The 14,748-nt window shown below is 43.3% G+C and overlaps 1 protein-coding gene across 2 annotated transcripts; it reads right to left on the bottom strand.

Moving 5' to 3' along the window:
- Positions 1 to 3,976: 3,976 nt before the first annotated feature.
- On the bottom strand, positions 3,977 to 14,064 carry aldocb (aldolase C, fructose-bisphosphate, b). 2 transcript variants are annotated; one of them, XM_070982399.1, is made up of 10 exons: positions 13,925 to 13,995; positions 12,424 to 12,565; positions 7,903 to 8,019; positions 7,366 to 7,577; positions 6,676 to 6,730; positions 6,419 to 6,579; positions 6,206 to 6,289; positions 5,888 to 6,062; positions 5,281 to 5,480; positions 3,977 to 5,167 (listed from the first exon to the last, which is right to left on the bottom strand). In XM_070982399.1, exons 2-10 carry the CDS (start codon positions 12,524 to 12,526, stop codon positions 5,075 to 5,077), a joined length of 1,200 nt encoding a protein of 399 aa, XP_070838500.1. In that variant the 5' UTR covers positions 12,527 to 12,565; positions 13,925 to 13,995; the 3' UTR covers positions 3,977 to 5,074. The 2 variants fall into 2 exon arrangements, with proteins under 2 accessions (XP_070838500.1, XP_070838501.1); XM_070982400.1 differs by lacking the exon at positions 12,424 to 12,565 and having other exon boundaries at positions 13,925 to 14,064.
- Between the last annotated feature and the right edge of the window lie 684 nt (positions 14,065 to 14,748).

Raw genomic sequence — 14,748 nt, 5'->3', positions numbered from 1 at the left:
CTCCGTCTTGCAGGTCGCCTCTTCTCCCATGGAGAGAACCTGGTTTACTACAACGAGGGTCTCCTATAGGGAGGGTGTTTTTCCGCAAGGTGGTGTCCTCAGACGCATCCCTGAGGGGGTGGGGGGCACTGTGCGAGGGCGCAACAGTAAGAGGGGTTTGGACGCCAGCACAATGCAGGCTCCACCTCAACCACCTGGAGCTATTAGCGACCCTCTTAGCTCTGAAACATTTTCGTCCCACTCTGACAGGCCATTATGTCCTGATCAGGACAGACAACACAATGGTGGTTTCCTACACAAACAGGCAGGGAGGGACATGCTCCCTTCCCCTGTTAAAGCTGTCTCACTCTCTGTTGCTCTGGTACAGTACTCATTTTCTGTCCCTCAGAGCCAGGCATGTTCCACGGCACTTGAACCTGGGGCCAGACCTTCTCTCCAGGGGAGGTCCTGTGGTAAGGGAGTGGAGATTGCACCCACTGGTGGCACGCCCAGAACTGTGGCAACTACATGCCTACCTGTTGAGAAGTCCAATTTAATAGCTCAGGGTCTGCCCCCAAATGTGGTGGCGACGATCCAGAGTGCAAGGGCATCATCTACTAGGGGCCTATATGCCTGCAAATGGCAGGCGTTTGAGCAGTGGTGTCAGGACCAAAATGTACTCCCATTTCAGTGCTCTATTGTGGATGTTTTAACATTCCTTCAGGAGCTGCTGGATAAGAGTCTCTCGTTCTCAACAATTAAGGTCTATTTGGCAGCTATATCTGCATGCCATATTGGTTTTGATGGAGTGACGCCAGGCGCTCACTCTCTTGCTATGTGCTTCCTGAAGGGAGTCCGCAGGCTGAGGCTTGTGTTTAAACCCAGCGCTCCCTCATGGGATTTAGCGTTGGTGCTTGAGGCTCTTTGTGGACCCCCATTTGACCCTATTGAATCTGCAGATATGAAATTTCTTTCATACAAGACTGCATTGCTACTTGCTTTGACTTCTGCAAAGCGAGTGGGTGACCTTCATGCTTTGTCTGTGCATCCCTCTTGTACCCAGTTCACTCAGGATGGATCTAAGGTTACATTGCGCCCGAATGCGGCGTATTTGCCTAAGATTATCCCCGCAGCCTATAGCTCTATGGCTTTTGAGCTCTTGAGCTTCTGCCCCCCTCCTTTTGCATCTGAGGAGCAGAGGAGGTTACATTCCTTGTGCCCTGTGCGTGCACTACGCACTTACATAGACCACGTTTATGTTCGTTTATGTGACCAGTTGTTTGTCTGATTTGCTAATCCGGCTAAGGGCAAGGCGCTGTCTAAACAGCGGCTTTCCCACTGGATTGTGAAGGCTATCTCCCAAGCATACAGTAGCAGGGGTCTTCCGTTGGCCCAAGGTGTGAGGGCACATTCAAGCAGGGGCATGGCAGCCTCATGGGCCTTGTTTAAATGGGTTTCTGTGAGTGATATTTGCACTGCAGCCAGTTGGTCATCACTGCACACTTTTGTTCGGTTTTATCGTTTGGACGAGACAGCCCCTTCAGTGGCTCACTCTGTCCTTTCTGTTGGGTCTACGATGCACTAGAGTATTGGAGGTTTAGCTCAGGTTCGGTGGCTGCTCTGCGGGGCGTGTATACATGTCCCATACAATATGTGCTGTACCAAGTGAATCGACTGAAAGGGAACAAAATGTTACGACTGTAACTTCTGTTCCCTGATGGAGAGGAACGAGGTACAACACTACATTGCCCCGCTGTGCAGCTGGGTTCGGTGAAGAGCGGCTATCGTACTGAAGGATGACTGTGGTAGTTTTACTAACTTAGCTCCTTCCGCGGAGTCTCTGTTCTTTGTTGTCTTGCAGGTTCCCATGGACAGTGACTGAATCTGGATTGTGGATTACAGCTACGTCTCCTGCCTTGGCCCTGCCTGACATCCACTGCAACTGCTACTACTGTTATTACATCCACTGTCACTGTTACTGTGACTGCATGTCTGTCTGTCTCTCTCTGTCTGCCTGTCTCTCTCTCTCTCTGACTGCATTTCTGTCTGTCTCTTTCTGTCTGTCTCACTCTCTCTCTCTTGCTCTCCCTCTCTGACCCAACCGGTCGAGGCAGATGGCCGCCCACCCAGAGCCTGGTTCTGCCTGAGGTTTCTGCCTGTTAAAAGGAAGTTTTTCCTCGCCGCTGTCGCCAAGTGCTTGCTTATGAGGGAATTGTTGGGTTTCTGTAGATAAAAGAGCTTGGTCTGTACCAGCTCTATATGGAAAGTGTCCTGAGACAACTTTTGTTGTGATTTGGCGCTATACAAATAAAACTGAATTGAATTGAATTGAATTGAATTGAATTGAATTGAATTGAATTGAATTGAATTGAATTGAATTGAACTGAATTGAATTGAATTGAATTGAATCCCTACCGGTAACTGCCTCAGCCTTTTGTCCCTCACCATGAGTCTTGTTTGCCTGAGTGTTGAGACTATGATTCCATCCATCCATCCATTGTCTATACCCGACTATCCCTTTCGGGGTTGCGGAGGGGCTGGAGCCAATCCCAGCTGTCATTGGGCGAAAGGTGGGGTACACCCTGGCTGTTAATCTTGGCCTGCCTATTCAAGATTAAAAAGTGGATAATAGCTTTACCTGTGTTGTGGTGGTTCTGCACTTGGGCCTGAAACCCGCTCCATGACAGTACAATCTGGCCCATCATGGACCCAGCCAGTACCCCTTAATCACTGTCTCTATCTCAATTATCTCAATTTGCTGTTGCAAAGAAGGTAAGGCAGGGGAGCCGTTCCTGTGAGGAGGGGAGGCTAGTTGCCTCCTTTAGATAGCCAGGTCCGGGGTCATAGTGATGTTGTTGGTCGCTGCTTTTCACAAGCTGTTGCCAGTAGCACTTACTTCAAAAATCCCGGTTAATGGTTTGTAGAAATCCTTGGAAATGTCTATATGTACGCACTTTAATAGTACTCTACATACCTATTCAAAGTGCCTTGTTTTCCTGTTATTTAATTACCTGTGTTATTAGGTTTTTGATATATTGCATTAACGCTATCCATAGTTCCTTTCTCCACATGTATACAATGCTATTACTTTGATTCATATGAATATGTTAATATTCAATGCTGCAAATGATGAATGTACAATATGTATGTCAGCTTTTATCATTTCTGTTTTTGATCAAGGTCTGTCATACAATATAGTTTTAACATTTTATTTTGTTATATTTCAACATCTGTTTATTTATAGAAAACCCATAAAAGCTTTAACCTACACTTTATTGCACTCGATTTGCTTAGTGCCATCTAGTGGTCATATTTCATTTTAAATGAAATATGACCACTATGCTTCCCAAATGCATAGGCTAGGACAGTGTTTCTCAATTCTGGTCCTCGGGCCCCACTGCCCTGCATATTTAAATGTTTCCCTCCTCCACCACAACTGATTCAAATGATCAGCTCCTCATCACGCTCTGTAGTGGCCTGATAACGAGCCACTCGTTTTTATCCCATATGGCAGCCTTTAAATTAATTTGTGTGTATCATAGCACATTCCAATCCAGGAATCTGAGTTTTGCTACCTTAGCATATACATTTTTATTACAGATCATATCAATTGTAATGGTATTTTACAACATATAGCAGACAGAAATTATTCAGAATAGTTTTCATATATCTTATTACTAGAGCAATAACGTCATCTTATAATAATATCATCATCTGTCAACTGTGATAATTTATTCTGAGTCTCATGTTAGATTGTATTCACAAATATACTGCAGTGATGGTTGTAAAGGCAATATTTAACTAACCGGAAGCAAATTTGGGTTAATAGGAAGTGGGGAAAGAGCTAATCTTACAACACTATATAATGTGATGCAAAAGGGATATTGCATGACTGTCCAAGTGCCAGGAATGAAGAAAGAAACAGCCTCAAAAGAGAAATCATTGGGTCAGACACTGTAAGAACAGCAACAGTAATGTCACACAAAGAGATCTCTGCTAGTTTTTAATGTTTGTTTTATTTTTCTCCACTATTGGACACACCAAGTGCTTCAAGAACAATATTAACATCACAAACATCACAGTATTCCAACACAGCAGTGACTGTTTCCCCCACCGCTAACCCCACGTATTGGTCCAAAGTGTGGGTACTTGAGGAGAAAACATCTCCTCTTCCCGTGGGGTATGCTGGGGGAATCAGAAGGGGGATGACACACAAGCATCACATAATATCGACATCTTCGCACAACTGAATACATTAATTATTGTATGTAATTTAAAGCTAATGTTATACTGAGAATAGACACACAAGATGTTTCTCTGATTAGTGGTGATTAGAAGCGCGTGAACAGAAAGGTTAGGACGAATCATTAGGATGAAAACTGGTGTGTTGTGGTTTGTTACCGAGTGGTCTACTGACCTCTGCTGGAGCTGTCTAAAGCAAAACCAGCCCTCCACACATTTAAACAGTCGCTCATAAGATCAACTCAATTTGAAAACTCTTGTCATCTGGTCCCTTAACGGACATGCTGATGCCACTTATAATCGGTTGGTCTCGCTGTCAGGGAGGATGTTAATATAGTATATTGATGATGAGCCAACACAGCGTTCTGACAGAAGCGAAACACCGACACACACATGCTGATCTGGCCTGCTTGAGAGTGACTCAAGATTTCCACTGTGGGGACGAAAGGGAGAAAGCACTGGGTGTCGAAACAAGTGCAGTTAAGACAAGGCTTGAACTGAAAACTGACTCATTATCTGGATATACTGTTAAAATTTAGCAGCCTCTAACTTCCTGTCTCAGAGCCTAATACTTGTTATACGCACATAAAATAGTTTTCCACTTCAGTCATAAATTGTCTCTAAATGGGTTTGATTCATCTGATTGAATACAAAAAAAAACAAGCCTGTTCCCTTTAGTATTGTAGTTTCACATTATGTTTTTAAATATATCTAAGAATAGAATTTTAATAACTCTGACAACTCTAAAGTACAGTAGACAGCGCAGGCCTGTGAATGATGGAGGAGTGATCGGGGATAGCAGAGCAGATATAAGACTACAATGAGACCACAGCTGAATGTGGTAGTTTGATGTTTAATAGGCGTGATTAGCCACATAGAGGGACTTTGAAGCAGCGCCAGCACTTCCAGAAGACTGGTACTTGCCGAGTGCAGCCAGACCATTTGCCTGAAGAAGGGACAAAACAAAAAGTTGAATTAACAATACTACAACAATAAGGGAGTTTCAGTTTCATTTTACTCTCCAGGACGTGGCTGACGTCCATTCACGTTTTGTCTGACCTCAGCACGTTTGATGAACTCCTCGGTGGCGGCCTTCTCGTTGTTCAGCTCTCCTCTCCATGCTCCCAGGGCGGAGGCCTGCAGGGCGCGGCCGTAGGAGAAAGTCAGGGCCCAGGGCTTGGCGAGCGGGCAGTTGTTAATGGCATTAAGGTTCACGCTGGCTTCTTCCTCAGACTGGCCACCTGACAAGAATGTCACTCCTGGGACAGAAACAAGCACATATGCATGTTATTTATCTGCTCAAACCTGCTTTCATAGAACATTTAAGCATTTCAGCTCCATGAATGGAAATTATCTGTCTTTCTTTGGTATACTTCTGAATCATTAATCCCAATTTAAAAGCCAACACACCCTAGAGTCAGAGCACAGCAGGTCAGTCAGTAAGGTCTATAAGCAAATATATAATTCAACTTATACAGAAGTGTTTTCAAACTTAATACAACAAACTCAATCCTAACTGAAAGTCTCTATTTCACCTGAAATCAACATGAAATTCTATAAGGAATGATGTGGAATTACATAAACCACAATAGTTTACATATTCTTGGTACAGCACACAGATATCTTTAGGATCCTGCACAAGTAAGTTCTGTTTTTTAAATGTGACCTGTGACGGCAGGAGGCACAGTGCGGCGCAGGGCGGTGACGGTAGCCATGGCAATTTCCTCGCTGCTGTACTTGGTAGGGCAGGAGTGTCCAGCTGTGACCATGTTGGGCTTCAGCAGTGTGCCCTCCAGGTAGACATGGTGGTCTGACAGAGCCTTGTACACTGCAGCTAGGACCTAGCAGCAGGAGAGAGACGTGTGTATGTCAAAAGACTGTGAGAGTATTGTCACTAATATGTAGTAAAACACACTCTTTACAGGATATGAACAGCAGCTTGTGTTATGCATTGTAAGTAAAGTAAGTAAGTAAGTAAATTCACCTTCTCAGTGACGTACTGGCAACGCTTCAAGTCATGATCTCCATCAGGAAGGATCTCAGGCTCCACAATAGGAACAATACCATTCTAGGAGACATTATAAGGTACACGTTAAAGGCAAACTCTCATATTCTTATAGATATATAAATTTGATATAATGCCCAATAGTGTCCTCTTCAAATCCCAAAATTTGATCAAAAACTGAGGATCACCAACCTGCTGGCAGATGCTAGCATACCGTGCCAGAACATTGGCATTCTCAAAGATGGCCAGCTCAGACGGTGTGGTGTCGCTGATCTTCAGCACACAGCGCCACTTGGCGAAGTCTGCGCCGTCCTTCTTGTACTGTGCGCAGCGCTCGGACAGCCCATCCAGACCTACAATCCAGCACACACACACGAACATCCATCATAAACACAGCAGGGGTTTTGTAATTTGTGAGGTTCTGAGAGTGTGTTCTTCATGCCTCTTACCCTGAGTGGTGGTCTCTCCATTTGTTCCAGCGAGGGGCACAACACCTTTGTCCACCTGTAAAGATGGGAGCACAAATTGTTTACATATTACACTTAAACATCCTTCTAATTCTCAAGTGCACCAATTTTGCTAATATAAAGTGACATTTTTTCTATATTCTCCTGAGCATCTGATTAAAAAGTCCAATTAATTTCAACTAAACACAACCTTCCAGAAAATTCGTCCTGAGGGCTCTTTCACCCAGTTTCTCCTCTCAACCTCATCTGCTGTTATGGGTGGCTCTGTGTATATTTAAACATGCTGACAGCAAGTCTGTGTTTCCACACACAGTGCAGGAGACTTTCAAGTTTTACCAGTTTACCAATGATGACTGCATTTTTGTCTCCTGAACTGAAATACTTCGCTGCACTATAATATCAACACTGTGTTTGTGGATTCATTCAGAGCCAGAGCAAACAGCCACCAAATAAGGCTGAGCTTAACAGACTCGAGTTTAGGAGACTGAGGATGAGGATGACAAATCATGTAAGAAAAACAGCTAATAGCTACAAAATAATGTTAGAAGTAGAGGAAAAAAATCAGCATTTTGTCTTATTCAATTAAGAAACTAATTTAAACTGACTTTAAGGCCACATGAAACTATGTGAAGTATGACAGAGTGGTTCACTACAACACTGAGCGTTGTATACCTTGATGCCGACGACAATGCCGCGGTCTTTGATGAGCTTGGCGAAGCAAGTGCCATCGTCTGTGCTCTGGTAGAGGGTTTCGTGGAAGAAGATGACTCCTCCGATACAGCTGTCAATCCGCTGGTCAGCTGTGAAGAGCAGCTGGCGGTAGCGACGCCTGTTCTCCTCTGTGTTCTCAACCCCAATGGGGTTCAAACGTTTCGCCATGCTGCCTGTAGACGTCACACACAGCTATTCATGCTTGACTCAAATTAAGCTAAACAAGCAATCACATGCATGAGTGCATAAAATGCAGTTGAACACAATCAACAGAAGTTGAATTGCAATAGAGTAATATTGACCTAAATGATTTGACTCATCAATCTCACTTCACAGTGACTTATTGATATCTGTGAATGTATGAATGAAAGTATAGAAAGTGTGGTGCAAAGTGATGATAAGGGTTCTAAGGATATACAAAGTACTGATGATTTTATGATGACTGATCACCGTGTAGAACTTTACGGGACAGACATTAATGACGTGACACATGCATACCAGTGGACTCATCGGCTGCGAGGATGCCTTTTCCTGGAGCTACTATCCTTTCAGCGATGTCCTGCAGCTCCTTCTTCTGCTCAGGAGTCAGTGCAGGGTACTGGTGAGTCATGGTGGCTGAGGGAGGGAGGGGAGGGAGAGGGAGAGGGAGAGAGAGAGAGAGAGAGAGAGAGAGAGAGAGAGAGAGAGAGCGCCATGGAGAGGTCACATTGTTTCACGGTATGGCGACCTGGACGACTGCCCAGCACCGGCCCCATTTTTTTTGTCTCTCTATTGTCTACAACATGGCTACCTTGCTGCAGCATGAAGCTCTTCTCAGTGAGGGCAAGAGGATGGGTGAAAATTGCAAAACTCCTCCAAGATGGCACTTAAAGACCCATCCAAGGAGCCAGCTTGTGCGTGAGAGATGTGATGAAACCAATGACTACTGTGTACAGAAGATATGCTCCCTGCTTCAATTAAATAGGCCATTGTGTGACTGTCATCTAGAAGGCAAACAAAGTTTTATCACTGACACTGATAGCATCTGGGATTGAATATGACTGTGTTAACTCAAAGGATCGGCATGCTAACATGCACACGCACGTTCAAACCAGATTATTTTGTTGCCTATTCCTGTGAATGAGCAGAAGCAGTTACGTAAGCCCTCCCCAACCCAACCCATCTGAAACACTGAAGACAGAGAGAGAGAGAGCAATTATGTAACAGGGCTCCTATATACTGTGCTGCCAGTCCTCATTATAGCTGCAGGACTGGATGCAGCACGGCTCGTTTCTCTCTCCTCAGCAACACTTCTCCTGTTTTCCGCTAATGTCATTAGATCACTCTTTGTGCACTGCACGTATACTTGGCTTTTAATTCTCAACCCTGACTAAAACAAGGCTTGTTTCCACATTTTTATCACCCCATCCAGTGGCTTTCAAACCTCCCACTGTGTCCACTGAAGCATGCCACTGCCTTCTGACTAAAAGCTTCATCTGCTATTGGATGCGTTCGGATTTGTCAATTCCCATTTTCACACATCCCTAAAATGCATCACTCCCACTAACGCTCGGGAACAAGCTGTGCCTTCCCTTTCTGCTCGACTGCACCAATTGCCATGCTGCTCCCATAGAGCAAAGTCGTTGGCTATATAGCTTTGTTCAACAAGTACCCCAACATGCGTCACAATATTGGATCGGCTATAGATGAACCTGTTTGATGGGTGGAAGCTACTCCTCTAGTAACAAATACAGAGGTTAGCTCTAGTAAACTGTGTATAGAGGGTATGCAGCACAGGAAAGAGAGATTACTATAAGTGTTCAGCCACACTGAATGCAAATGATTTGATAGAATAAATACTAATTTATTATATAAAGCACATCAACTGCCTCATGTAACGAGTAAACTCACAGGACAACTGGATTCCCAACTGTGGTAGGACACTGCCTGACATACCCTATATCCTCTGTGTTAATCCTCAGCTTAAACCTATGAGATAACAACTGTTAGAGCGCACACACAGGCCTCTCCATGAAAACAGCGTGCAGCTACCACAACACAAATGTCAAGCACAGCTCAGCGCTCACAGTTAAATTCTATATACGGGTAAAATTAAAGTGGCCAGGCCTGCAGGGTACAAAACATCCCCTAAGGGGAATAGTTAGCCCAGGAGTATAAACTGCGTGCAGACCTCTCCGTTGAATAAGAGAGGGTATTTACAGTTGATAAAGGCCGGCAAAAGGGTACAGGCATGATGTGTGGGACTTCAGTATGTTTGTGTGCACACAGCCTTGCTCCACTGTTATCCAGACAAAACTCATGCTCAGCAAATACCTCCTATCTTTTGTGAAGTGCCTGCGTGCTTCAACAATACATTTTCAATGACGTCGGATCCAGTGTGGTTGCTTTTCTGCTGAGAAAAATCATTGCAAAATCATTTGTTGTGAAATCCAAATTTCATGCAATGTTCAATCAAAGACAAAGGAAAGTTACTAAACATGAGCTTTTTAAAAGCTTTCTAAAACAACAGGAAATGCTTCTGATCACATATCTTTTATGCTGCCTCGGGTGTAAAAAGTGAACCTTGAAGGACAATGCCCTGCTGTGTGCGTGTGACCTGCCTCTGACATATGCTCAGCCTGCAGCACGTTTGGTAGCAAAACACCATTCAGCACACACACTGTTAAAAACATACACATTTTATCATTTGGTGTGCAACCAAAAATATTTCAGCTGTTTAAAATAGTAATAATATGCAAATGTATTGTTTTTGACACATTCTTGTGCACCAGCATTCAACAATCAGCCAGGGTCAAATCCACCATAGAAGAAGCACCTCTACCTCCTCAGACAGTAGTCTCAATACTGTGCCCTTTACTGGGCAGAGGAGAGGTTGCATTTGTCACTACTGGTAATATTGTTGCAGCAACACTGACATATCAGGTGACAGCCAGGTGTGTGCGCCACCCGGTCTAACTCACATCCCAATTTGGACTCAGTATCTACAGCCTGATTATTTCATGTGAGAATTATAGAAGACACAAAGCAGAAGACAACTCTTTGTCACTGAATTTCCGGTCACAACAGTTATTCTTGTACCCAGAAGACACTAATATTAGTGCTTTCTATTTTAGTATCGGCTGCTTATGTGTCTCCAGGAAATGCTCTCCATCCATAGGGAACTTAAGAACATGAAGCTCCAGTTTGTGCTGCACACTCAATAATTGCCACCTGCTGCAGGCCCTAGCACCACCACAGATGTGATAAAACTAAAATAAGAGAATCTATTATGGTCAATTGTTAGTGGGAACCACACAGAAGATCCAATCAAGTGACAAGTGAGAGTTTTTCTCCTTTAATCAAACTGGTAAGCTGGCTTCAACAACTAATTGATTGATTGATTGGTTTATCTACTCAAGTGGTCAACGAAGAGAAGCTTCATTGCTTCATAGAAAACACAAAAAACAAAGTTTTTTAAGTCCTGCACACTAAAAATAAGCTATCCTTCATTACAAGTAGCCACTTCAAGATGGCAACAGCTTTGAAAGGCCTGGCACCAAAATGGTCGACTCCATTTTGTTGCCAAAATGGAGGATCATTGTCATATTACATTCATTATTCAGCCAGACTGATCGCGGAGTCAAAGGCCTCGAAGGACCAGAACAAACGCGACTGAAGAGGCTTCACACTTCAGCACTAAGCTCTTCTGACACATTTAGTCATTCCAAGCGCACAAGCCTGATGTTACTGTATGTAATGATTACATGTTCGAATGAATAGCAAACTTCTGGATGAGTGACAGGTTGGGTTTAAGTCCTGGGTTTCCCACAATGCTTCACAGTGGAGCTACCCCATCTCACGTGAAATAAACAATGATGTTTTCAGGGGAAATAAAGGAACGAATGTGTGTTTCTGTTTGCTTGGGGACACTTCAGCATTAGAAATACTGAAAGGCATGCTTCAAGAATCATCTCTTTTATGTGCAAAAATGCACTCCCCTGCAAAAATATCACTTTGACATGATTTGAAGTAGCAAACTTCTGATGCTCTTATCTACAACCACAAGGCTTATCTTCCAGATAGCGTCGTAGAGTGTGCAGAGGTTAGCTTCTGGTGAAGGACATCACTCAATCATCAACGCACTTCCTGATGACAGGCAGCATATTTTTAGAGTGGCCATTGAAAAAAGACCAGTTTGGAATCCTTCCCATTAAAAAGAGGCAGTCTAAACAGGACAAAATATGCAGAAGATGTGATCGGGAGAGAGCTGAGATTAATGTCTCTCCTCTGTGTCCCAAAGTGATCTTCATTCCAGACTGTTGCATAGTGGTCAGCTTCAAACAAGACAAACATCATTTCTGCACTGCGACATCAAGATGCAACAGGCAACTCCCTTATGTGGCGTCATGCAGGACCACTCAAAAACGTGACCACTGTAGTGTATGAAAAATAATACAACCATTAAGCATCAGTCAATGCGGAGCACAGCAATCACATTCACTTCATTTATACCAAAAACTACAACATAGCTGACTGCTTTTATAGACTTTACACCCTCACTTTTGAAAGGACAGCATAATGAGTCCAGACTTCACACTGTGTGCTTCATGCCACAACAGTCATTTAAACCTTCTCTGCGAAAACTGATGCTGCATCGGCTCACTTACCCACCCAGCATGCAGCTCCTATCCAGAACATGCATCTACATCTATAGCAGTCGTGCTGAAGCTGGTTCTTTTTTTGAAGCGTTGCTGCAAGCATTAAACTATAATATAATGTATGTGAAGCTTGCATACTATAGTGTCTAGTATTCATAAGAATGAAAGCAGGGATTTGGTGGGCGGGAAGGTGGGAGTCAATGAATCTACCTAAATTCAAAGAGAACACTGATAGTTATCTGTGTCATTATGACCACCTGGGCGTTTACCCACCTTGATATTTTCTCTACATTGCAAGCTGCGTGAACTTTAAAACGGCTGCTTCTGCAGGGCAGCGCTAGTCAAAAGTAAAAAGCTTGCTTGATGCTGTGCGTTTTGTTACCAGACGGGCTGATGGCCTTGGCACTGATGCACGTCTCTGTGTTTGGGCTGTTTCTGTCCTCAGGCCTTGATCCAGCAGTGCTAGCAGGAGCACTGTTTCCCATACAGCTCTCTGACACAAGAGCCTACGGGAGACGTCAAGGCTACGTGCATTGCAGTTCAGAGAAACATTGACACAGGTGAAAATGATGATGTTTCCCTCTTAAACACCGCTAAAGTCTTTATTTTTTTATATTCACTTTGCATAGTAACATGAATAGGCTACGTTTTGGGTTGTCATTACCCATAGAGAGTGGATTCATCGGTGTACATTCATATATTATTTTATACCCTAGAGCTGAAATGATAACTCAATTGATGAATTAATTGATGGAAAGAAATGACAACAAATCAATCGTGTCAGTTTTTAAACACAAAATTCACCGCTTCCTGCCTGTCAAATGTGACTTTTTTCTTGGTTTTATAGGTGGTAAACTGGATACCTTTGGGTTTGGGGCATTTAGTACCCCAAATGATTAAACAGGAGAGTAAGAAGAAGATGAATCAACCGTGAATATAATGGTTTGTTGAAGCGCTTTAACACTCTCATTTTGGAGTGCAACTATTATCTTCATTCTCTATCTTAATCTATTGATTGTCAGATTTATAAAACATCAGAAAATTGTCAAAAATACCCCCCTCATCTTCCCAAAGCTAAAGAAAACACATTTGAATTGCTTTATTTAGTCTGACCAGCAGTCCAAAACCCAAATATACTCATCACAGAAGACTAAGAAACCTGGCACTTATTCACATTAGAGAAGATGAAACAAGGGGATTTTGGGGGGATTTATTTGCTTTAAAAAATTGATTAATTCAATTAAATCAATTATTTCAGCTCTACAGCGAACATTATCTTAAACATGTTATGTATTCGGTGTTCTGGTGTATTAAAAAAGATGAAGTCTGCTGGTACAAAAGCAATAATGTGATGTGTGAATTACAGTACAGCCCTCCTCCACCCGCCCCTCCTCCATCAGAGAAGGTCTACGTGCTCATGGACAGATACACACTGACAGACACCGACACCACTGCCGACCGGATTACTAACACAATTTACCCAAAATAAACGTGAAAAATACCAGTTTGTGTCGATTTAAGCTGCAGGCAGACGCACCAGGCTCCTCTCTAGTCCATTTTCATCCTTGAAGGTCACCATTTTTACGCCCTTCCTGTTGCCTTATTTTGTGGATTGGCTGAAATACGCAACTTTAAATAAAAAAAACTAAAACTTTAACATCTTTCTGTTCAAGTACACGACGGCACACGAGTCACAGGCACTAACGGTTAGTGTTAATTCGTGGCTAACTAGCTAGGAATATAAAGTTAGCTTAGGCTCGTGTAATTACCCTAGCATCACATCCCCATCATCTTCATCATCATTAATATCATCTATTATTGGTCAGTCACACATAAAGAGTGTCTGAAGTTGCGGTATTGATCAGACCAGGGCTCATTCTTACCTGCTGATGGCTGCTGAGTGCAGAGAAAAAAGGTGGGTAGCGAAGTGAGGATGTGAAGGACTCTCCTGTCTCACTGCTGCAGCGCAACGTGACCCTTTACAAAACCCTCGAGCCGAGGGCGGAGCTCGCGCCATGCGTCATGTGACGGATCGACGCTGATAGCTGACGCGCATGCGCCGGAGAGCATCGCAGCTGAGATGGAGCAAGTATGATGCTGCATCTTTGTCGAAAACAAGGAAAGCTGCGAAAAGTTTTAAATTTATGGCTTTGTTTTGCCAGCCTGCAGCGTAATGATATAATTAAAAATGCTGATTGATTAGTGCTAGGTCTAATTAAACAGCCTTAAAACTGTGGGCTAATGACAGGTGTTTATACTGGTTCCCACAGGTTTCCCAAATCAGGCTCCAATCCAGAGAATCCATTAAAAATTACAGAGAAATCCGTAGATTTTTTGTGATGGTGACTGTACAAGGACATACTCTGATTAATGAAAGAAAAAAAATCAACTCATATCAGGCCACTTTTGGAAGAGATAGAAATCCCTGGAGAGGTGTGGCTGCAAGCTGCCAGATTTGGTTTTTATAACTCCTGGCAGAAATTCAAATTAACAAGGACCCTGTACTCTTACTGAAGGGAACAGGATTCAGTACTGGCCAACCACAAGTTTTTGTATTGCCATTGTATTCAGCCCTTTTGTGAGTAAGTGAGCCATCAAATTTCAAGGGTACTGTTGTGTTGACATATCTTCTTCCTGTTGATGTAAATGGATGCTAGTTCAAAAAGAACCTGTTTCCTTTGACCTGAGAGAATTGCCACGAGTACAG

This window comes from Chaetodon trifascialis, chromosome 16 (genome assembly GCF_039877785.1).
Source record: "Chaetodon trifascialis isolate fChaTrf1 chromosome 16, fChaTrf1.hap1, whole genome shotgun sequence".
In the NCBI taxonomy this organism is placed as follows: domain Eukaryota; kingdom Metazoa; phylum Chordata; class Actinopteri; order Chaetodontiformes; family Chaetodontidae; genus Chaetodon; species Chaetodon trifascialis.
This window is presented reverse-complemented; position numbering and strand designations above follow the sequence as displayed.